The sequence below is a fragment of the Microtus ochrogaster genome, linkage group LG9, assembly GCF_000317375.1.
Source record: "Microtus ochrogaster isolate Prairie Vole_2 linkage group LG9, MicOch1.0, whole genome shotgun sequence".
Classification (NCBI taxonomy): domain Eukaryota; kingdom Metazoa; phylum Chordata; class Mammalia; order Rodentia; family Cricetidae; genus Microtus; species Microtus ochrogaster.
The window spans coordinates 26,393,862-26,416,800 of NC_022034.1; the positions used below are offsets into that span (position 1 = coordinate 26,393,862).

Genomic DNA, 22,939 nt, shown 5'->3' on the forward strand with positions numbered 1-22,939 from the left:
GGAGCCCCTCTAGGTCCAAGTCTCTTGCCAACCCTAAGATGGCTCCCTTAATTAAGATATGTGCTTCCCTGCTCCCCTATCCAACCTTCATTTATCCCAATCATCCCGTTTCCCCAAGTTCCCCCCATCCTCCCCTTCTCACTTTTCTCTCCCCATCTCCCCTTACCCCCATCCTACCCCACCCCCAAGATCCCAATTTTTTGCCCGGCAATCTTGTCTACTTTGCCTGGGAGACTCTTACACAATATTTGCCAGGTTCTGTTGCCAGACTGACGTGCATCCTTGGTTCCCAACTGTCCCAGAGCTTCTCCCTGCTGGCCCTGAGGAAATACTCCCCAAATGTAGTTTTCATGCCCTAACGAGCTGCTTCCAAATAACTGGCCGCTGCTTTCCTAATAACTGACTTGGAAACTTAATATAAATGATAAATGTTTGACAAATACTGGCATGCTCCTCATGGCTTCTCAGCCTTCTTTCTTATAGAACCCAGGACCATCAATCACTGCTTAAGAAAACGCTTTATGGCTGTATCTCATGGAGGCATTTTCTCAGTGACCGTTCCCTCCTTTCAGGTAGTCCGAGTATGTGTGTCAGGTTGTCACAGATCTGCCAGCACACGGCTTGCACTGCCCATTTGCCAAGCAGGACTCCACTTGCTACCTGGGACGAATGACCTGGAGGAATAAGTATAACCATGGGTCATTGCCCCTAACACTCTGCCGACTGCCATGTTTGCTTCTGTAAAATCTTGCTTGCTTGTTCATTCTACCATGTGGTTTTACAGTGAAAATGAGAATACAAACTGAACCCAGTATGGAGGCCCTTCAGGAGCTGTCCTGGCTTTGGTCCCATTTTTAATATAATCTATCGTTATCCTACTTAAGTGTCTCAGACCGTCAGAGTCAAGGACTCCTAACTTGCCGCTTTGCTGTTACTGGGTGATCTTTATCCAAGATGTATGTTATGAAGGAAGTGGACTGATTAAGTAGCAGCCCAGGCCTGTTGTGAGAGATCACTTGTTCATTTCTGGCTGCCCAGACTCTGGAAATAATCACACAGAAACTATATTATTTAAAATATTGCTTGGCCAATGACTCTAGCATATCCCTAGCTAACTCTTGCATCTTAATTTAGTCCATTTCTATTAATTTATATTTACCACGAAGCTTGTGGCCTACCATCAAAGTTCTGGTGCGTCTGTCTCTGGAGGTGGCTACATGGCGTCACCCTGACTCTGCCTTCTTTCTCCCAGCATTCAGTTTAGTTTTTCCCCACCTAGCTCTACTCTGCCCTATCAGGCCAAGCCAGTTTCTTTATTCATTAACCAATAAAAGCAACACATATACAGAAGGCCTTCCTACATCACAGGTCATCATTGTTTAATATGTAATTTGTTCCCAGATTAAATAGTAGACTGTTGGGGTTCTTTTTAAGTCTGTGTAATACCCGGTTTGCAGAGATATTCCATCGGAGCACTGCCCAGGCAGGTTGGTGCTGTGGTTGAGAATGCTCAGTACAGACATAAGTCCTTCAGAAGGCTTAGTGTACCTCATTCCTGAATTCTCCTCTGTAACCAATATACCCAGAAAGAAATGTAGCAATCTCTCGTCCTCACACCTGCTCTTCGTTTTAGAGCCATTTTTGTCAATATCATCGTGAGCTGCCACATGCATGCTGGGATCAAACCCTGGTTCTCAAGAAGACCAGCCAGTTCTCTTAACTGCTGTGCCATCTCTTCAGCCCCTGATCCTAAACGCTTACATTAAGATCCTTCTAGATCTCTGGACAAGGTCCCTCGTTGAAATACCAGCCTTTGTTCATCCACGTACTTAACCACTTTCTTTGCTCGTTGTCTTCTTTCTACTGTGTATGGGGAACTAGGTATGATTCCAAGACTAGGCTTCAAGGAGGGTCTGGGCCTGGAGGCCACTGGGCTCCAGGGAGGCAGAACACTTCCCTGCCAAGGGTTCAAGCTGCCCAGTTTAGTGACTTCTTCTACAGAGACGAAGCTACACACACACAAACACTATAAAAGCTGGGGTGTCAGGAAAGACTCAGTCTCTGCTTTTCCCACCTGCGCCATCCCACATCTCTTCCAGCCACCAGTTAACCCTGTCTATGTTTCTAAGGAGAAGCTTACTGTTAGTAGATTCCTCCTTAGGAAGTCTGACCCTTGCCTGGTCCTGGGTGAAGTTTGAGCCAGACTTTCCCGTTCTTCCACCCAAGTGTGGGAATGCTGCTATTCTTAGGACGATGCTTAAGTTTTGTGTGATTTCTTATACGTAGATCTGTGCCCATTTGTTCATCTAACACATATTTATTGAGCGCCTACTATGTGTCAAAGTGGTTCCTGTCATGGAGATTATATCTTACAGAAGTGAGATCAGGTGCTACATGTTGTATTAAGTATGTGATCAGGTTGAAGAAAAATAAAAAAAAAGGGGGGGGTTGTTGAGAGGAGCAGGCCGCTTCCCTGCCACCCCAGCTCCAGACTGCCAGCTTGCTGTATACCCAAAATAATTACACGGAAACTGTATTCTTTTAAACACTGCTTGGCCCATTATATCTAGCCTCTTCTTGGCTAACTCTCACAGCTGGACTAGCCCATTTCTAATAATCTGTGTAGCCCACCAGGTGGCTTACCAGGGAAGATCTTAACCTGCATCTGTCTGGAGTGGGAGAATCATGGCGACTCCTGATTCAGCTTCTTTCTCCCAGCATTCTGTTCTGTTTTCTCTGCCTACCTAAGGGTTGGCCTATCAAATGGGCCTAGGCAGTTTCTTTATTAATAAGAAATCACTCCCACAGGGGGTAGCTGAAAAGAGGCTAGGCAGTAATGATGATTGGTGTTATAGGAGCAAAGGCAACATCTAAACCGTGGAGCGGCTGAAGAACCAAGAAGTTTCAGGTAGAAGGAGGAGTGAGTGTGAAAGTCCAGAGTTTCAGGTGAGGGCTGTGTATGAGGTTCGTGAGGAGGCCAGAGTGAGGCAGAGTAACATTGGAGGGGGGATAGGGGTGGGAGAGGAAGGGAGGGAGAGAGGGAAGGGAGAAGAGATTCTAAGGGCCAGAAGTGTGTGTGTGGGGGGACCTGATCAAAACAGTATTGTCTAGGTGTGACAAGACCATTGTACCCAACAACTAACGGCGGCTGTGGTTCCCCATACAAGCACAGAGGGGGAGTTCACCAGTTGTTTTCCATTTGAAATTATCCATGTGTCTATATCCGAGTGTGTGCAGATGCCTGTGGAGGCCAGAAGAGGGCGATCAATCCCCGGAACTAAAGTTAACGCCTCCAGTAGCTGTTGCTCCAAACAAGCGCTCTAACTGCTGGGCCATCTCTCTCTCCGGGATCTCAAGTTCTATTTTAAAGGTTGAGCAACAAGAATGTTCTTCAGGAAAAAAGGTTTGGAGTGTGAGAGCAAAAGGGATTAAAAACCAAGTTGTCCTGCAGTCCTAACACTGAGGGCTGGTATTGGGGGTGAGGGGTGGGCAGGGCAGGCAGAGGCAGGAGGCTCCTGAGTTTGAAGAAACCAGCTTGGATACAGGGAGTGGAGTCAATAAATAAAGAAGCACTTAAAACCAGAACAGGCTCCAAAACCACAGAGAAACCCTGTCTCGAAAAACAAAAAACAAACAAACAAAAAACCCACTATACGGTGGATTCTTAAGCAAGACAGCTTAGGAAGCAGGGACGTGTCCTGCTGAAGATGGGATGCTCATGAAGACTCGAGGCAGAGTGGGGCAGGTGCTTTCCTGGATCATGGGGATGTTCCAGGGGGTTGGAGGGTGTGGGAAATCATCCAGCAAAGTTGAAGGCACGTGCGATGGAGCATCAGGGTGTGCCCCGCCCTGCCACCCCAAGACTCGTGGGCTGCTGGGAAGGAAGGTGGGGGTGGGGCGGGGGGTGCAGGGGCATCCTGCGGGCAGGGCCGGTGGGGCTTGGCGCTCACAGCCCAGGGCATTCCGATCCGCGACAGGGATATGGAGTCCTGCAACGTGGAACTGATTTTTGACCACGTGGGACACTTTGGCAAGTAGGGAGGCGGAGAAGGATTTGGGGCCAGAGTGGGGGCGGCACGCGTTGGGGCAGCAGAGGTGTCTGTTTCTGTCGGTTGGGATGGAGTTCTACAGCTTCTCTCATGCTCTCTTTGCCCAGCGCTTGCAGAGGTCTCGCCAACAACCCATGGCCTGGCTTGTCCTCTTGGCTTCTGGCCACAGGAGGCGCTGGAGTCCGCTTGGACTTGGTGGGTGCAGGCAATAGCCGTGCCCTACGGGGAAGTTGGGACTTGGGGTGCTCTCTAGACCATCAGCTGGAAAATCATCATTGGGAGGAATGGTCACAGGTCTAGTAGAAACCCTGCCAGCCCAACTGGCTTCTCTTCCAGTGTTCAAGATGACTGTTTCTATCGCCAGCTCTCCCTCTGGGCCTGGTCTGTTCTCTGGCCTGGTTGCCACACGGATACCCGACACGTGCCAGGTACTCTGTAGGGAGCTTACACACAGTTCTTAATATGATGCTCACTGTGGAAGACATGTTAGAGTCTTTGAATGACTAGGAAATGGAGGCTGTAGGGTTAAAGGCTCACCGCGGAGTCACACACAGACGAAGGGATCAGCTCCCACGTGTGAACTATAATGGGCCCGAATGTTTCATTGACTACTACTCATCTGTAAAATGGGGCTAATAATGTACTTTGGATGCTTACAAATAACTCTAGAAATATATTTAATACGGTCAGAGATGGCACACACACATGTAGTTCCAGTTTGGGGCAAGGTGACAGTCAGAAATTGACAGAAAGCTCCAGGCCAGCCTGAGCTACCTAGAAAGACACGGTTTTAAAAGGGATCGACAAAAGAAAAGGTTAGCATGGGTTTCTATAGACACGTGGGGCCCACAGCAGCCCTGATGTCTTATTTTCTCCTTGTGTTTAGGAGCTCTCTAAAGTAGTCTTTGGTTAAGGTTCTAGCTTAGAAATCATTCAATGGCCAAGTGTGGTGGCTTGTGTCTGTAATCCCAGAGAGACGGATGCAGGAGACTGCTGAGTGTTTGAGGCCAGCCTGGTCTCCACAGTGAGTTCTAGGCCAGCCTGGACTGCAGAGGGAGGGTCTTTCCCAAGTGGACTCTACCCCTGGATTACTCAGGGACCAGGCATGAGCAATGGTGCTGTCACCAGCAAACCCCGCTCCCCAGCAGCGATTTCCATCATCCTCAGGGTCAGACACTGCTCCCTGGGTGGGAGAAGAGGGCCAAAGCCTTTGTAGAAATGACTTTTAGTTGGCCACAGTGATACAGGTAAAAGTCTTACAGTCTAGTAAGTTCTCAGTAAGTCCTGGCTTGCCCTAGTTCCCTAGTCTCTGTTAGGGTGAGCAGGACTGACTCAGAAAGCAGCTTGTCCTTGGGGAAAGGTCATATGCCTCTAGCAGAAAGTGAGGTCAGTGTGCCCATCAGATGCCACCCACCTCCTGTTTTATCCATTTGTTCTAGTTGGCCCTTTTTGTTGTTTTTAAATTAACTTTATTTTGTGTATGTGTGGTGTGAATATGTATGTATCTCTGTATGTCCATGTATGTGCAATCGGAGACCAGTGGTCAGCTGTTGGGAGTCTTCTTCAGTTGTCCTCCAGTGTGTTTGTGTCCATAGAGGCTGGGGGTGGGGTGGGTGTCATATCCCTTGGAACCAGAGTGAATAGCATTTGTGAGCTGCCTGCCTGATGTGGGTGCTGGGAATTGAATTCCAGGGTCTTCTGGAAGTGCTCTTATCTGCTGAGCCATCTCTCCAGCTCCTTCATCTTGCTTAAGACAGGGTCTCTCACAGGATCGGGAGCTCACCGAGAGGCTGCCCGTGGTCAGCAAAGCCTCAGTGTCTTCCCAATCACCATAGCAACATCCGTATTGTACCTATTGGCTGCCTCACTTGACTTTTTAAGTGAGTGCTGGGTATCTCAACTTGGGTCCTTGGTGTAGGGTGTCCTTTTGTATGTGTGTTGCTTTTATTGGCTAATGAATAAAGAAGCATCTTGGGCCTATGACAGGGCAGAGTAGAGCAAGGCAGGAATTCCAAGCAGAAATAGAGGAGAAAAGAAGGTGGAGTCATGGAGATGCCATGTAGCTGCCAAAGGAGACAGATGCCCTGGAATGATACTGGTAAACCATGAGCCTCGTGGTAAAATATAAAATAATAGACATGGGTTAATTTAAGATGTAAGAGCGAGCTAGAAATACGCTTAAGCTATTGGCCAAATAATATTGCAGTCAATACAGTTTCTGTGTGGTTATTTTGGGTCTGGGTAGCTGGGAAACAAATGAGCAGTCTTTGCCTACAGGTCCTTCAGCTTGTGTGGCATGTTACTTTACCAATGGAACCATCTCTGATTCCACTAAATTTATGTTTAATGGTCACATAAAACAGGGCAGTATAAATCTTTCTAGGGTGGCATATCCTTATTATTTACAGAAAGAAGAGGAGGCTGTATGTGACTGTTTAGTTTCCTACAGAAAACTAGGGAACACACTATGTGACAAGCCCCGATTTCCCCTCTTGACTCAGTGGGTGTTGCTAGGGAGAGCACCATGTAAATCTCTGTTGAGACAGATGTGGAGTATGTCTCAGGTGGAGCCACTCCAATAGGATGAGACTGGTTAGATACAAGCCCAAAGGTCTCAGGTAAACAGCATACATAGTTTTCTCTTATTGTTATGATAAAAATACTGACCAAAACCAGCCTGGGGAGGAACAGCTTTATTGGGCTTAAATATCTTGCTTGGGTCATAGTCCACTGAGGGAAGCCAAGAACTCAAGGCTGGAACTCTGAGGCAGGAGCTGATGCAGAGGCTATGGAGAGATGGCTTACTGGCTTGCTCCTCATGACTTGCCTGGTCTGCTTTCTTACACACCCCAGGACCACCAGTCCAGGGATGGCACTGCCCACAGTGAGGTAGGTCCTCCCAAATCAAGAAAACCCACCAAATAGATGTGCCTACAGGCAAATCCGTTGGAAGCATTTTCTCCATTGAGATTCCCTCTTTTCAAATGACTCTTGTGTCAAGTTGGCAAAAACAGTAACAGGTACACTGCTCACGGCTCTCTTTGCATTTCAAGCCCAGAGTCTGCATCCCCCAGGCAGTCAGTGCCTGCCGCTGTAACTTAACCATCCACTCACTGAGAAACAGTTAAGCTGTCAATGTTCTGTTGGGGAACAGCTCTCCAGGGTAAAGGCTTGGGGATTAGAAATATAGTAAAGAACATGAAGATGTGAATGAAAATAATAAAACTGAGAAACATATAGGATAGTATCAGGAGGGAACTCCAGTGAGTACTGAAAATTCATCCGCGTTTAATTTCCAACTGCTTAAAATATCCCTGACCCTAGAAGGTAGGAGTAAGATGAAAGACTGCATTACCATGATACAAGTAAATGAACAGACAAGTTGAAAGTCGAGGGCTACATTCATAGTTAAACATTCTGTTTCTAGGAAAAAAAAAAAAAAAACAAGTCTTGCTTACACCCTAGACCAAAACTGTAGGCAAACCACCCCCTGGGGTAGAATCCCAAGTTATCTTTATAAAGGGAACTGGAACTTAGTTGGATCCTTAAAGTCTTGTTTGAGGTAGGAACAATCTACTTCTCTATTCCTGGAGCACAAGGTCTTGCCACACCTTGAGAGAGCGGAACTCTCTGGTGTTCTGGTGTGTCTAGGCGGTACCTTTGTTTGAGGTAGAAGCATAATAAATAACCTTGAAAAAACTAGAGGCAAGTCCGAACTCTGACCTTTGGTCAGTGTGGAAATAGGATCACATTTTCGGGCCTCCACAACGTTCTGTGGTTAGAGGCAGAATGAACAAACTTAAATGTGGGGCCATGGATGTTGATCTCTGGTCTCAGTGCGAGCAGGCTTTATTACCTTCAAGGGTAAATGGTGACACCCAGTGCTTGAATCACAGGTTGAAAAGTAGAGATACGCTCAAGTTTTGAAAGACCTGGATAAATTCAGACCCCTCTAGCAGAAAGAGTAGAGCCAAAAAAAAAAAAAAAATCTAGCAGGGAGAGAAGAACCAAAACTCTAGGTTAGCCGGTTCAGTGACTCTGTTCCAGGAACTAGCTGACCATAAAGTTAGATTATAATCTTGAGAATCATCTTGAGAAACAGGGAGTTACCCCCTTGTGATTATCCCTGGTATTTTCGGAATTTTCCAGTGACACCCTCCCTACCCCCTTTGGGTTATTGGGTTATGGTTTCTTTCCTTAAATACCCCTTCTCCCAGCTACTCGGGGTCAAACTCCTCTACCCCTGCATGGGAAATGAGTTTCGGCCCCAGTGCACTGGTTCCCATCCTGTCAATAAACCTCGTGTGATTGCAGCAAGGACGGTCTCTTGTGAGTTGTGGGGGGTGGTCGTGTTATCCCGAGACTTGAGTGAGAGTCTTCCCCACTCCGGGGGTCTTTCAGTTTGGTTTAGAAAAATTAGTACATATGAAGTTTTTTAAAGTTAAATTGGCTTTCCAATCTTTTCCGTGACTTATTATGGACAAAGGTTGATTGGTCCATAAACTCGAGCTAGTTAGCAAGCTTGTGTGTTGGAATGACATAATGAGGTGAGAGTGTAACTAGAATTTAGTGCATTGCTTGAAATATATACATATGTAATACATATTTCCCTTGTATGAGAGAGAAGCACCTACAATTATTTTTGTATTTACCCATCCATACGTGTATACGTGCATTAAGGTTGACCAGATGGAGTCCCTCCATACTTACTTGTGTCCTTGTCCCGTCCATAGGCCAGCTATAACAACCAGCCCTCTCTTTTTTTTACAGGTTCCAAATAATCCTGTATATGATATGTGCCTACCAGAACATCTCCTGTGGCATGCACTACTTGGCTTCTGTGTTCATGTCGAGTATCCCCGAGCATGCCTGCAGGCCCCCAGGCAAGATTCTGAGGGCTGTTTTTCATAACTTATCTGCTTGGAGTTTGGAGGACGTACTGGCCCTGAGGTCCCCAGACCAGAAAGATCACATTACTGTGGAATTGCAGGATGGGCAGATCTGGGAGCTCACAAGATGCAGCAGGACCTGGAGGGAGAACAAGTCACACGTGAATCACGAGTCCAGTGGCTATGGGCTCGACAGCCCTTGCTCTGATGGCTATGTGTATGACCAAAGCAAATGGAGAAATTCTGTGGTGGAAAACTTGAACCTGGTCTGCGAACGGAAATGGTATGCATACATGATCCAGCCCTTGTTTATATTTGGCATGCTGCTGGGATCAATTATTTTTGGCTACCTTTCTGACAGGTAAAAATGAAATATTAAGCACTGTTGCACGGTGTAGGATTCAGTTTTCTGTCTGGGTTTCCTGGTGGGACAGAGCATCATGTCCAAAGCTCCAGGTCTTTTCAAACACCCTATCTAAAGTGCACCCTCCTGATGGCCCTTCACTTGGGAGTGCAGAGCAGCACCGTGTTAAGATGACTCACTGAGCAGCCTGTCTGGGCATGGATGCTGCTTGTGCTGCCGATCAGCTGAGCTTGCTGGGAAATCTGACTCGCTCACCTGTTTCAGAATCCTAGTTTGTAAACTGAGCCCCCCGCCTCCCCGCCCCACTTATTCCCCCTGAAGCTTTCTTGAAATGAGACATACAGAAGAAACTACTTGGGACATACAGCCACTTGATGGATAATGGCTATTTCTTTGTTTATTTTCCCCTTAAATAGACTTGATTTTAAAGAGAGCTAGCCTGGCCTTAGGTCCTAATATCCATAAATGTGAAAATCTGGCTGCCTGGTTTGTTGTAATCTCTTTGTGCTGCCTTAGCAAGAATGCCACATACTAGTAATTTATTAACAGCAGGGATTCATTTCTCACTCTGGGGACTGGGATGTTTGAGATAAAAGTGTCAGCAACACGAGGACTGCTCTCTGCTTCCAAGATGGTGTCTTGTCGCTGAAGCCTCCAGAGATACAGTGTCCTCAAAGAGAAGAAGGAACGTGAGGACTGGAGAATTGTCCCGTCAGTCTTGAGCCCTTTTATAAGGAGGACGGAGTCTTCATGACATGATCATTTCGAGCATTTTTGGGGATTGTATTTCACCACTAATTTTGGAGGCCATACCATCTTGCAAAACACAGAATAGTCATATTTTTAAGTATCCACACTAAAATAAATGTAGAACTCTAAAATAAAGCAAACTTCGTCTTGGAGCTACAGACCCTGCTGCATGCCTTATGTGCCTCTGCCAAAACAGAGATGGATATTTGGTCTTCGCAGCTGTGAGTTTACAAGCGTGATTTGGGCCCTGGGGACTTAGAGACAGCAGCTTAGATCAGCAACCCTTGGCTCTAGGGAATAGCAGCCTAAGACAGCTGTGAAATCCGGCTAGAGAGAAATGTCGGGGCTCTGTTGTGGCCAGGGCCATTCCTGTTCCTGTGAACGCTCATAGGTGCTGAGTATTGCTGTTCTCATCTGGCAGATGGGTGTACAAATTATCTTCTCGGCATTTTCTGTTGAAATGTGCTCAGCGCTCGAGGCTGAAACAAAACATATTTCAAGCAGATGCAGTCTGTGCACCGAGTAAATGTGCTGAAATTCCTTTGCTCCATATAATGGATGCCTAAAATCCCGCATCAGAGAACGAAGGATGTGAACTCAAAGCAAATCGAGTTCTTTCCTTTCTGTCTGGTAGATACAAGGAAGGTTTGGATGGCAGAAGAAACAGGTGGATATGGAAACGACCAGATACAGAAGCAGGGCCAGCAGAGTTTACTTTCTAGAGATGTGGGTGGTGCCATGGTGTGAGGCGAGAGAGACCAGCTGGAATCAGCGACGTAAGCAACGGAGGGTTGAGAGAAAGCAGGGGAAGTGGACAGGGAAAGACGAAGGCATTTCTGGGAGGCAATTTTTTTTTGTTTTTTGTTTTTCAAATATTTATTTATTTATTATGTATATAATATTCTGTCTGCTTGTATGCCTGCAGGCCAGAAGAGGGCACCAGACCCCATTACAGAGGTTGTGAGCCACCATGTGGTTGCTGGGTATTGAACTCAGGACCTTTGGAAGAGCAGGCAATGCTCTTAACCTCTGAGCCATCTCTCCAGCCGCTGGAAGGCATTTTGAAACTGAAATGATATAGTGGTGAATATGCAGGGAACAGGGGAGGCTGGTGTGTATGTGTGTGTGTGTGTGTGTGTGTGTGTTAAGGTTTAGAAGCCTGGGTAGCAGGTGATGTTGCCAGAAAATACCCAGAGAGAGAGAGAGAGAGAGAGAGAGAGAGAGAAGGGCATGTCTGGATACTTTCAACAGTGTGCACTGTGTCTGGATTATGGAAAGGATAGGGATGGGATATTCAAAATTAATACCACCTGTAGAGTGGGGAGGGTAACTAAGGCTGGAAGATATGAAGATAGGTAGCAGTCAGTGGTGTGGTCCCTCTGTTACTGATGACGAAGTAAATGCAAGGTAACTGAAGATGCCTTGGGTTCGAGAGAAGGTTATCATTCAGGGTGATGAGATTCAAACTGGAAGGAAGGGGCTAGAAGAGAAGGAAAAGAAGAACCAGGTAGATCGGGGCTAGGAGGAGGTGGAAGGTGCTGACTGTGTAGGCAGGTGGGCAGGACAGGAAGCTGAGGGCCGTCCTCTTTGATGGTCTGTGGTCATTCAGAGGTGGCTGTGCTCCTGCAGAGTGAAGACATCTGCATGGTGGAAGGGCTTCCCAGCAGCAGCAAACAATTCTTTTCAGTGGCGTTCAGGTCTCAGACAGCACTGGGAAGCACCCCACCCATGACTCTGGCCAGTTGTTCCTACTGATGTGTGTGGACACCGAGGAGCCCGAGGAAAGCTGTGCAGACAAGCTTTCTGCACAAGCTACAGTCAGCTGAAAGGAGGGATCCTCAGCTGAGAAAATGCCTCCGTAAGATCTGGCTGTAGGGCATTTTCTTAGTGATTGATAGGGGAAGGCCCAGCTTACTGTGGTGGTACCACCCCTGGGCTGTGGTCCTGGCTTCTATAAAACGCAGGCTGAGCAAGCCACGGGGATCAAGCCAGTAAGCAGCACTCCTCCATGGCCTCTGCATCAGCTCCTGCCTCCAGGATCCTGCCCTGCTTGAGTTCTTGTTGTGTAATGATGAACTGTGCTGTGGAGGTGTGAGCTGGATAAACCCTTTCCTCCTCAACTTGCTTTTTGGTCATGGTGTTTCATTATAACAATAGACACTCTAACTAAGACAAATTGGCACCAAGATTGTGGAATATTACTATAACAGACCTGACCACATTTTTGGTCCGATTGCAGAAGGACTTTGGAACTTTAGGATAGAAAAGCCATTGAGTGTTCAATGCTTGATGAACTGTTCTGTGGGACCTTGGAAGATAAGAATGTTGAGGGCAGTGCAGAGGATGGAGGTTTGGCTTGTGACCTTTCAGAGGAAAGTTCAAAGTTCAAATACTCTACTGGGGCCTTTTGTTATTTTGAATTAGGATTCCGTGGTTCTGATTAGCCGTGGCTAAAAAGCCAGCTGTAATTAACAACCAGAACCACTAAAGTGAAACCTTTGCTTTGCTGGGATGCTCGCTGCTGGTCAGCTGGAGCTGAGGAATTAACAGAGGTTACAAAGAGACCAGCATCTTTGAGGTAAAATCTGTAAAGTGTTTCCTGAGAGTCAGCACACAGAAGCTGTGTTCCAGACGCGGCCAAGGTTGTACCTTGTGCTGGCAGCAAAACTTGGTAGTGCTGGTTTTGAAGGCACGAAGGGGTCCTGAGGCTCAGCAGGGGGAGAGGCCAGGAGAGGCCACTGGTGAAGGTGCCGCCTCGGTGGCAGCTGAAGGCCCAGGACTGAAGGGGTCATGCAGAGAAGATGAGGCTTGTCACCATGAAGAGAGCCTATGAGAGGCTATTTGGTGAGCCTGCAGCCTAGTTGCTACAGAAGACCCAGCATCATGGGATGGCCACCAGGAAGAGCAGCAGCGGTGGAACGGAGTCAGGTGGAGCCTGGAAGGCAGGCAGTGTGTGCTGCAGAGGGTGGAGCTGGAGAAATGACTCAGGCTCCCTGGAGGAGGCCAGAACCCCCGTCATTTGACATTTGAGTTTCTCTTGGAGTTTGCGGTTGCTTTGATTTGATTATGACTGTCTTCTGGCTCTTCCCTCTTGAAACACTTACTTTTGATTTTACAGGAGCTCACAGCTGAGCGACTTTGAATTTTAAAAGGCTTTGGATTTTAAAGAGACTGAATTTTTTGGAATATTTTATATTGTGATATACATACTAATATGAGATCTTGGGGACAGACAAGAAAGGAAAGGTTGTGGCTTAACAGTGATGAGTTTGTGTGTCAAGTTGGCAAGGGGTCGATTGTCCTGGCTAGTTGTATTTCAGCTTGACATAAGCTACAGTTATCTAAAGGGAAGGAACCTCAGTTGAGAAAATGCCTTCATAATGTCGATCCGACTGTAGGACATTTTCTTAATCGGTGACTGATGAGGGAGGGCCCAGCCCATTGTGGGTAGTGCCATCTCTGGGAAAGCCATGAGGAGCAAGTCAGTTAGTAGCACCCCTCCATGGCCACTGCAGCAGCTCTGTTTCCAGGTTCTAGTCATGCTGGAGTTCCTGCCCTGACTTCCGGTGATGTGAGAGGAGGAGCTATATAAACCCTTTCCTCCCAGCTTGCTTTGAGTTATGGTGTTACATCAAAAGCAGTAGAACCCTTAACTAAGACAAAGGCCATGGCCATGCCAGTTTCCTGTCGGTTTGCACTTCATTGGCTGTCTCAAGGAAACCTACTGGCCGGAATATGTAATCCATATTTATATCCATTTTCTTAAAATGATTTGCCAACATCACACATAGGCAAAAGTCAATTTTCAAACAATATATCTGCCAAGGATTTTGTATCCAAAATATAGATAATTCTTTTCTTGGGTGGTGGGTTTGAAACACAGCCCTGGCTGTCTTGGAATACATTATATAGACCAGGCTGGCTTCAAACTCACAGAGATCCACATGCCTCTGTCTTCTGAGTACTGAGATTAGAGATATGTGCCACCACACTAGGAAAGTATATATAACTCTTAAAATTCAACATAAAAAATTAATTTAAAGCCATGCAAGGACTCTGATTGATGTCTCTCTAAGAATAAGTGCAGATGGCCAATTGACTCTTGAGAAGGTTCTCGACATTGTGAACCATTAGAAAAATGTAACTTGAGGCCATGGTGAGATATTGGTTCATACTCACTGGTGTGGCTACAGGGAACCCACAGGCATCAGTGAGGGTGTGAAGAACTGTGACTCATGCTGCTGGCAGGGCAGGAAAACCAGGGCAGTCATCTTGGAAAACAGTTTGGCAGTGCTATAAAAAAGTCAGATGGAGTGGTAAAAACAAAGTCCTCTCAAAATCTTGGTCTTGAATGCTCAGGACAGCATTGAAAGAGTTAAGTGTGCGATCCCTGAGGGGTAGAAAACCCAATGAAATATTACTGAGCTGTGAAAAAGGAGTGAAGTGCTGAGTCATGCCGACAAAGGAGTGAGGAGCTGAGTCATGCTGTGACAGGTGAATCAGGAGACCATGACACCGAGTAAAAGAGAACAGACAAAGGCCACATATTGTTTACTCCATTTATATGAAATTTCCCAAAACAACAAATGAGAGAAAATGGATTGGTGGTTTCCAAAGGCTTGGCAGACAGGGAATGGGTTTGGTGTCTCCTAGGCACACAGGGAATGGGAAGTGGGTTCCTCAGGTCACATCTGGGGAGATGATGTATAGGTCTCAGACTAAAACAGAAAACTGTAGTTGTCCAACTTTGCAAATCTACTAAAAGCCTCATGTTTACCTGGGAATGCTTTATTTTAAGGTATTTGAATCATATGGAAATGTCAGGTTTTTTCTTTTTCACCCCCCAAAATCCCTCTCCCAGTTATAATACCACTCAGGAGTAGAAGCTAGCAAGATGTCAGTTTTGTTTGGAAAGATTTATTTATTTTAATTTTCTCTGTATGAGTGTTTCACCTGCATGAGTCTATGCACAGCATGCATTTGTGGTGCCACAGAGCCCAGAAGAGGGTGTCCGGTGTCCTGGGACTGGAGTTACCAACAGCTGTGAACGACCATGCAGGTCCTGGGAGGTGAATCCAGGTCCCCCCCAAGAGCAGCCAGAGCTCTTAACCACGGAGCCATCCCTCAGGCCCCAGGGACCAGGTTTTAAGGGGGTTAGCTGCTGTAGCCTTGATTGGCAGCTAACAGAGAAAACACACAGGGTAGAGGGCTGGGAAGGGGCGAAATTTCCCTTGGTCCTAAGTGCAAGGCCCAGAGTAGTTCCATGTGCATCTCAGCAGCTTAGCTGGAGGCCTCTCCGCCAAAAGGCCGGTCTTAAGATGCGTGCTGACTCAAGATTTGTTCAAAACAAACGGCGAACAGAAATGAAACGCAAGATGTCAATGCTCGTCTTTCAGGGACAGCTCAGACTGTGACAGCCACGCCGGCACTCCCACTGTGCTCTCGTTTTTTCAGATTCGGAAGAAGGACGGTTCTGTGGTGCACGAGCATCGCTGTGTTCTTTTTTGGAACAGCGTCCATCTTTATATTAGATTATTTCAGCTTCATGGCGGTACGCTTTCTCCTTACCATGGTGAGTTGTGCTTATTGAATACTAAACTTAACGCCTTTAGGTTTATTTTTCTGTTAAGAATCTACTGAAGGAGATCATGGGCCAACCAATCTTCATCCACTGCGGAAGACTTTCTGTGGATATTAATATCTTCTGTTTAGAATGGCACTCATGAAAAATGTTGTTCCTTATTCAGGAGTAAATCTGTTTTTGATTCTGCTTGGCACATGGCCCGTGTTAAGAAAGCAATATTTAATTCCTAAGTGAGTGTCTTGGTCTAGTTGGAACCTGTGTGCACACACCAGACAGGTGAAGGGTACTCAAAGTCATTCATGTAATGACCTCAGAATGAAGAGGAGACAGGAAGCCTGTGCTGGTTATGGAGAACAGGGGAGAGCTGTACGTAGGTGTGGATTTGACTGCTTTGCCCTTCTGAGCACAGGTTAGTCCCTCTGAGCCACAGTTTATAGTCTATACACATTAGATGATTAAGCCCGTCTCATTGGGTTGCCGATGGACTCGGTGGGATGGAGTGTGAGTACCCACAGAGACAGAAGCTGACAAGGGGCAGGTGGCTGCATGGTACTGTCCTCGGAAGTATGTCAGGGAGCAGAGATACTTTTCCACGCTGGCTGAAATTCTAGACAGGTTTCCTGGAGTAGCAGCACTGATTTTTTTCTAATTGATTTTATTTTTAAAATTATGTATTATGTGAGCATGAGTGCACATTGGTTTTTGGTCTCGAGACAGGGTTTCTCTGTGTGACAGCCCTGGCTTTCCCGGAACTCATTTTGTAGACCGGGCTGGCCTTGAACTCAGAGATCCTCCTGCCTCTGCTTCCCGAGTGCTGGGATTAAAGGCATGTGCCACCATTGCCTGACCGAGCACACAATTCTTTTATGTCAAATAAATAAAATTTGCACACGAAAGCACACAAACTGTAAATGTCTCGGGTCAGTGAGATAACTCAGCTCATACTGTGGGTCTAGCCAACCTCCTATGGCTGGTGGAATTTTCAACCCTTCAGGAGACTCTGCTGCCACCATTTTCCTAGCCCAACATAGCCCCTAACTGTGTTCTAGCACTGATCCTCATACCCATAAGTCTGTGTGTCTCTCACCCCATCAAAGAAGCCTCTCCCTGCAGCAGATACAGACCACCACAGACACACCCCTCCTGGTCACAATGTAGAAAACAACCGACCACGGAGTGCCTAACAATACCTGATACACCTACAACACCATCAGGGAATATCACCAAAGAGGGGCAGAAAGCCTGGAAGAGCCAGAGGACAGGGAAGTCGGCTTTGAGATAGTCTTCTCTACCCAACGGGGAGGTGTACCCACAAAACCTTGACAGCCTGGTCACCTAAACAGTCTTGCACAATGACAGACCCACGAAACCTTGACAGCCTGGTCACCTAAAAGGTCTTGCACAATGACAGCAGCAGTTGACATTGCACTGTGGATGGAAATAGCCCAGGCACCCATCCCTAGATGAATGAATGAAGGAAATAAATGGCTACTGAGGGGCGGGGGATGGGGGGGACGACCGTGCTCTTTAAGGATGAGCCTCCCTGGGCCTTAAGCACATATGGATACCAGCAACATCAATTAACTCAGCAGATTGTGTGTGTGTGTGTGTGTGTGTGTGCATGTGTCCATGCATGCGTGTGTGTGTGTCTGTAAAACAATAATTGAAGACAAGATCATAAATTTGAGAGGGGGCATGGGAAGGGCTGGAGGGGGAGAGGAACAATTATATGGAACCTATGCATGAAATTCTCGCACTAGAGGATGAGGAGGGACCTTTGGGAAAATCAGTGCTGCTCTAGGAGAATTTGGCAATAAATCAATATCTGTTCTAGCTTCATCTTTATTGCTGTGAAGAAATGCCTCCTGCCCCAAAGCAGCTTTAAGGAAGAAAGGATTTATTTAGCTTACGATTTCAGATTAGAGCCCACCATTTTATGCACTTTGGCTCACAGACATACAGACAGGCAGAATACCCATGTACATAAAACAGCAGCAATAACGAGAGCGATACTTACATGTCTTAGTTTTCCTGCTCCTCTTCGACTGAGTCCAGTCCACGAGCTGGGGGAGAGATGCTGCCCACTTTTAGGCTGGGTCTTCCCATGTCGATGGACGTAATCGAGATAATCTGCCAGGCATGTCTGCAGGCCAGCCTACTCCAGAGAATCCCTCACTGAGACCCTCTTCCCATGTGATGCTAGGTTGTGTCCATTTGACAATTAAAACTGACAGCAAGCAATGCACACTTGCGTTCATTTCCCTCCGCTCCTGGCTGGAGGAGACGTGGTTAGCTGTTTGAAGTTCCTGTACCTTGATTGTCCTGTAAAAATAGACTGGAACCTTGAATTGTAAGCGAAATGAAGTCTTTTCTACCCCTAAAAACCCAAACCCAAACCAAACCAAAATCCTAGCAATTCCATTAATTTTACTTTTTGTTGTTACAGTCCAACATGAAATAACTATAAGAAAAATTCACCTCTGCAACCTTACTAATAATTTGTTTTGTAATTTTTCTGCCACAGAGGCTTACTCTGCAGGCCTAGCTGGCCTTGAATTCAGAGAGCCGCCTCTCTCTGCCTCCCCATGAAAGGCATACGACTCCGTGACCATCTAGAACTGATCATTTGATTCGATCTTTGTTCATCCCAAGAACACGGAGAACACTGCTTTTCTAATCTGAGTTTTGTTAAATTAAAGTTAGGCATATTTTAGCCAGGGGTGGTAGTGCAGGCTATACTCTCAGCACTAGGTAGGAAGATCACAAGTTGGAGGCTAACCTGGGCTATGTAGTGATAAACAAAACAAAGGCAAAACAACGTTATTTTCAAAATAAAAAAAATTAGCAAGTCTTTATTGAGGTAAGTTATATCTAAGTAAGGTTGTCCTTTCAAGATCAAAACTCTTTGGCCATTAAACAGTGATTCATTCCTAAGCACGACGTTTTGTCTTTGCGATGCAGGCTACTAGACACTATCTCCAGGGTACAGGATAACTTTTGTTCTTTTGTAGCTCTCCTTGTTTCACTTGTGCAGTATCCTCCGAGTTAATTCGTCTCTAATATAAACCAGGTTTAATTTGCATTTAAGACTGCCCAGCGGTTCTCTGTATATCCACAGATGTGTGTATTCATCTGAGGATAGACATCCGGATTGCTTCTGTATTTCAGCCACTGTGAATTTGTCGCTGGTGACATGGGTGTGTGAACACTTCTCTAGGATCTTGCTTCCCTTTCATTTATTGTAGGGAGTTATATACTAAGGAGTGGGATTATGGGATCTTGTAATATCTTTAATTTTTTTAAGGAATTGCCGTACTGCCTTCCACAGAGGCCATTTTACATTCCTATCAACGGCGCACAATGATTCCAATTTTTCTACATCCCTTGCATTTCTTTCTTGTTTTTTTAGTAGGTACCTCTGAAAAATATTTATTTTTATTTTATGTGTATGGATGTTTTGTATGTCTGTGTACCACATGTGTACAACGCCCTCAGAGGCCAGAAGAGAGCATTAGATCCCCTCAAACTGGATGCTTGTGAGCTGCCATGTGGATAGAGGGAGTCAAACCCCAGTCCTCTGAGAGGGCAGCCAGTGCTCTCAACCACGGAGCCATTTCTCCAGCCCCTGGGCCCGGTGTCACCACAGCTCTGGCCTGCATCTATTTAACAGTGATGTCAAATATGTGCTTTCGGCCACCTAGATAGCTTTTGTGAAATGCCCACTCAAAAGTCGTTTGTCTGTTTTTGAACTGAATTGGTCTTCTGAGTGCTCTGTTTTGCTGTAGGAGTTCTCTGTAAAATCTTTTACCAGACATATGTATTTCTCTCTAATTCTGTAGTAGGCCTTTTTACTCTGTTGGCAGTATTGGTAGTATTTTTTTTTTTGAAGTCCAGAAGTCTTGACTTTGATCAAGTCCAGTTTGCTTACTGTTGTTGCCTATCAAAATAAAGCTTTAACCGAGTCTACTTTCCCTCCCACGAGTCCTCATAAAATCTTGTCCCTGTTTTAAGATTAGCGTATAACAACGGCATACTGATACATTGGTACGTGCTCTCAGAAGAAACTGAGAAATAAGTCTGTCTTATACTGGAGCTCTTATTAAACAATGTGGCATTTAATACGTTTATCATAAATAGCCTTTCAAGTTTGCTAATGAGGTAGCGAGGGATGCGCATAAAGAAGAGAGGTATTTCTTTCTAAAATGGGTTTGCGAAGAACTCAACTGTACCCTAATTACTGTCTCCTTGCCTCTCAGGCTGCCAGTGGCTATTTTGGGGTGGCCTTTGTCTATGTGATGGAGTTCATTGGCAAGAAGTCTCGCACATGGGCATCCATGCATCTGAACACCTTCTTTGCCATTGGCGTAATGCTGGTGGCTTTGGTAAGCTCCTTGGTCAACGCCTGGTGGCTTTATCAGATCATCCTGTGCACAGCGACTGCCCCTTTCATCCTGTGTTGCTGGATGCTCCCAGAGACCCCTCTTTGGCTGATCTCAGAGGGAAGATACAAAGAAGCTCAAGGGGTCATCAATGCCATGGCCGTGTGGAATAAATCCCGCCCCTGTGACCTGGCAGAACTTTTATCACTGGACATGAGTAGTTCCTGTGATGAAAGCTGTCCAGGCTTCCGGAAACTCAGCCTGGCAGATCTGTTCCGTGACTGGGATGTCGCAAAAAGGACCCTCGTTGTTTGGCTGGTTTGGTTCACAGCAAATTTCGGATACTACATATTTTTCATGGAGGCTATCTGGAAAAAGGAAGATCAGCACCTGTACCTCTTCGTCGTGGGTGAGTGGGAAACAGATGTTCCTGACGGCCACGCAAGTCACGTTTCTGCCATGTTTTGATTATCTTCCGAAGCCCCGGTGTTGAAAGAACAACACCAGTGGCCGCATTAGTGTGATATCTTTCAGTGTCATTATACTTTAGGATGAGAGTCATATTTGCCTGGAAAAAAGGACGAGTAACAAGGGCTCAGTTCCTCTTTTTTTTTTTTTTAATTCCTCGTTTTCCTTCCTGACTTGCTTTCTTCATCCCTAACTTGTAGTTCTTTCCAGAGAAAAAGTCGAGAATGTTTGGCTTGAACAGACTCAGCCCACTTTCTTTGCGTCTCAACCTACATGCATACAAATGCTCTGTGGCTTGGCTTGAAGACATCTTTTACTACCCACTGTTCTGGGTTTCTTTTGATATCATATGCCTTGAGGCCATCCATATGCCCTTAATTTGTAAAAAGAACTCCATTACAAGCAACTATTACTATTGCCCTGTCTATTTTAGTAAAAGCTAGAATGATTTAGATAGGGCAGATTGTAGCTCCAAGGATAGCCAAATGTTAGCTAAAGGACAGGGTGGGAAGACATAGACAGACGTTAGAAATTTGTGTTTCTCCATCTGGTCTGCACTGGTTGTTTCTGTGTGGGCTGCTGCATTTTATATTATCCTCAGAAAAATATTGCTTTTACATTTTTATACATAGACATCATACTTTCCCATCCAAGTACCCTGATGACATGTCTATTTTGTTTATTATTTTTCAGCAAGAATTATGAGAAAAATTATTTTAAGAAGCACATGTTTTTGGGCAATGTAAGAAAAGCCCACCAAGCTTGGTGGTGGTGGCGGCGGCACACGCCTTTAATCCCAGCACTCGGGAGGCAGAGGCAAGCGGATCTCTGTGAATTTGAGGCCAGCCTGGTCTACAAGAGCTAGTTCCAGGACAGGCTCCAAAACTACAGAGAAACCTTGTCTTGGAAAAACAAAACAAAAAAAGAAAGAAAGAAAAAGAAAAGCCCACCCCATTCTGTCCATCAGTTTGAGAAATGATGTAGCTTTTCTGAAATGGCAGCAAACCGCAGCAGAGGCAGGGGGAGTGCAGTGTCCATGGAGGGGTTAGGAAGCTTTGTGGTACAGCCGTATCCAAGAGTTTCACGCTTTGGATCTAAGAGGCAAGCTTTGGTCCTATAAGGTAAGGGATTTTTGCATGGATGGATCTATACGTTTATGGACTCAGGCTTTTTTTTTTTTTTCCATTCTAGCCAAGTAAAGAGAGATCAGAGAGAAAGACCCTGCTGCAAGGAGATTATTAGATTTTAAACGGCTTTATCTTAGGTTTAAAATCTAATAAATGGGGATTCGGGTTATAGCTCAGTTGGTGGAGTCCTTACCTCGCATACTTGGAGCCCTTGGGTTCTGTGCCCAGCCTTACATCAGTAAGGGTCTGGTAGTTTGCACCTGTAATTCCATCACTCAGGGGGTGAAGTCAGGGAATCAAGGTCATCCTTGTCCTTGGCTAAACAGTGAGTTTGAGGCTAACCTGGAGATGCATGAGACCCTATCTTAAAAAATGTTTATATATAACATATATATTATATATATGAAATAGTTGCTATTAATGTATTCAGTTCTTACTTTAGTTAAGTTAGTAGCTTACTGCTTTAATTTTGCCAAAAATTTAAATCACTTTTTTTTTAAGTTTAGAAGTTTATTGTTCCACAAAAAAATAGTTTTGAAGTGAGAGACAGCAGTGTTTAAAATGGAAAGGAGGAAGCGTCTTGACCTCTATTATGACCAACTGGCTGTAATGTAATGCCAACCCACGTTCTTTTCAGACGAGGAGAGCTGTCGAAGTGTTTATCTATGGTGGACTGGTTTGATTTCACCCATCTCATGACAATAACTATGTAAAACTGGCCTTGTGTTACTTTTGAGAGCAGAGACTGATGGCAGGAGTCAGGGTGGTTGAACTAAGTTGTCTCTGGGCATCACACAGGGTCCTAGCAAGCTCAGCTCCTAGGACAGGGCTTGTAAAAGGCGCTGGTGGATTTTGTCAGCCTAGTGGTTTCACAGGAAAGACTTTGTTTTGCCCAAGCGAGGAAGAACATTAGACATTGTGCCAAGGCTCATTAGTGCCGGGAGTCAGGGAGTGAGCTGCCGGCTCCTGCTGGGTGGTGGACCCATGTGGGGGTGACCGCATGTCTGGGCAGCAGTCTCACACACGCTCTTCTGTTCGATGACAGGTGCTTTGGAAATTCCCGTCTACTTCTTTATATGCATCTCCTTGGATAGGCTGGGAAGAAGATACACCGTGGTCTCCTTCCTTTTGCTGGCCTCCTTCATCAGTGTCGTGTTCGTGGCCACGCCCTCGGTGAGTCACTCTGTTTTACGGAATGGCTGTGGCAGTTTCACGGAAAGACTTCTAGTGTTTTTAAGTGTGAAGATCAATTCAGCCACGTAGACAGAAGAAATAGATAGTATTTAAAGGTGTCTTCTTAAAAAAAAAAACCAACACATTCTTTTTTTT

General features: G+C 45.8%; 1 protein-coding gene across 1 annotated transcript in view; it reads left to right on the forward strand.

Moving 5' to 3' along the window:
* The first annotated feature begins 3,981 nt into the window (after positions 1–3,981).
* The window catches only part of Slc22a16 (solute carrier family 22 member 16), a 42,987-nt gene continuing 24,029 nt past the window's right edge, over positions 3,982–22,939 (forward strand). The window contains 5 exon segments of the mRNA XM_013352380.1: positions 3,982–4,034; positions 8,820–9,299; positions 15,507–15,624; positions 19,893–20,424; positions 22,656–22,740. Coding sequence (XP_013207834.1) covers positions 3,982–4,034; positions 8,820–9,299; positions 15,507–15,624; positions 19,893–20,424; positions 22,656–22,740 — 1,268 coding nt within the window.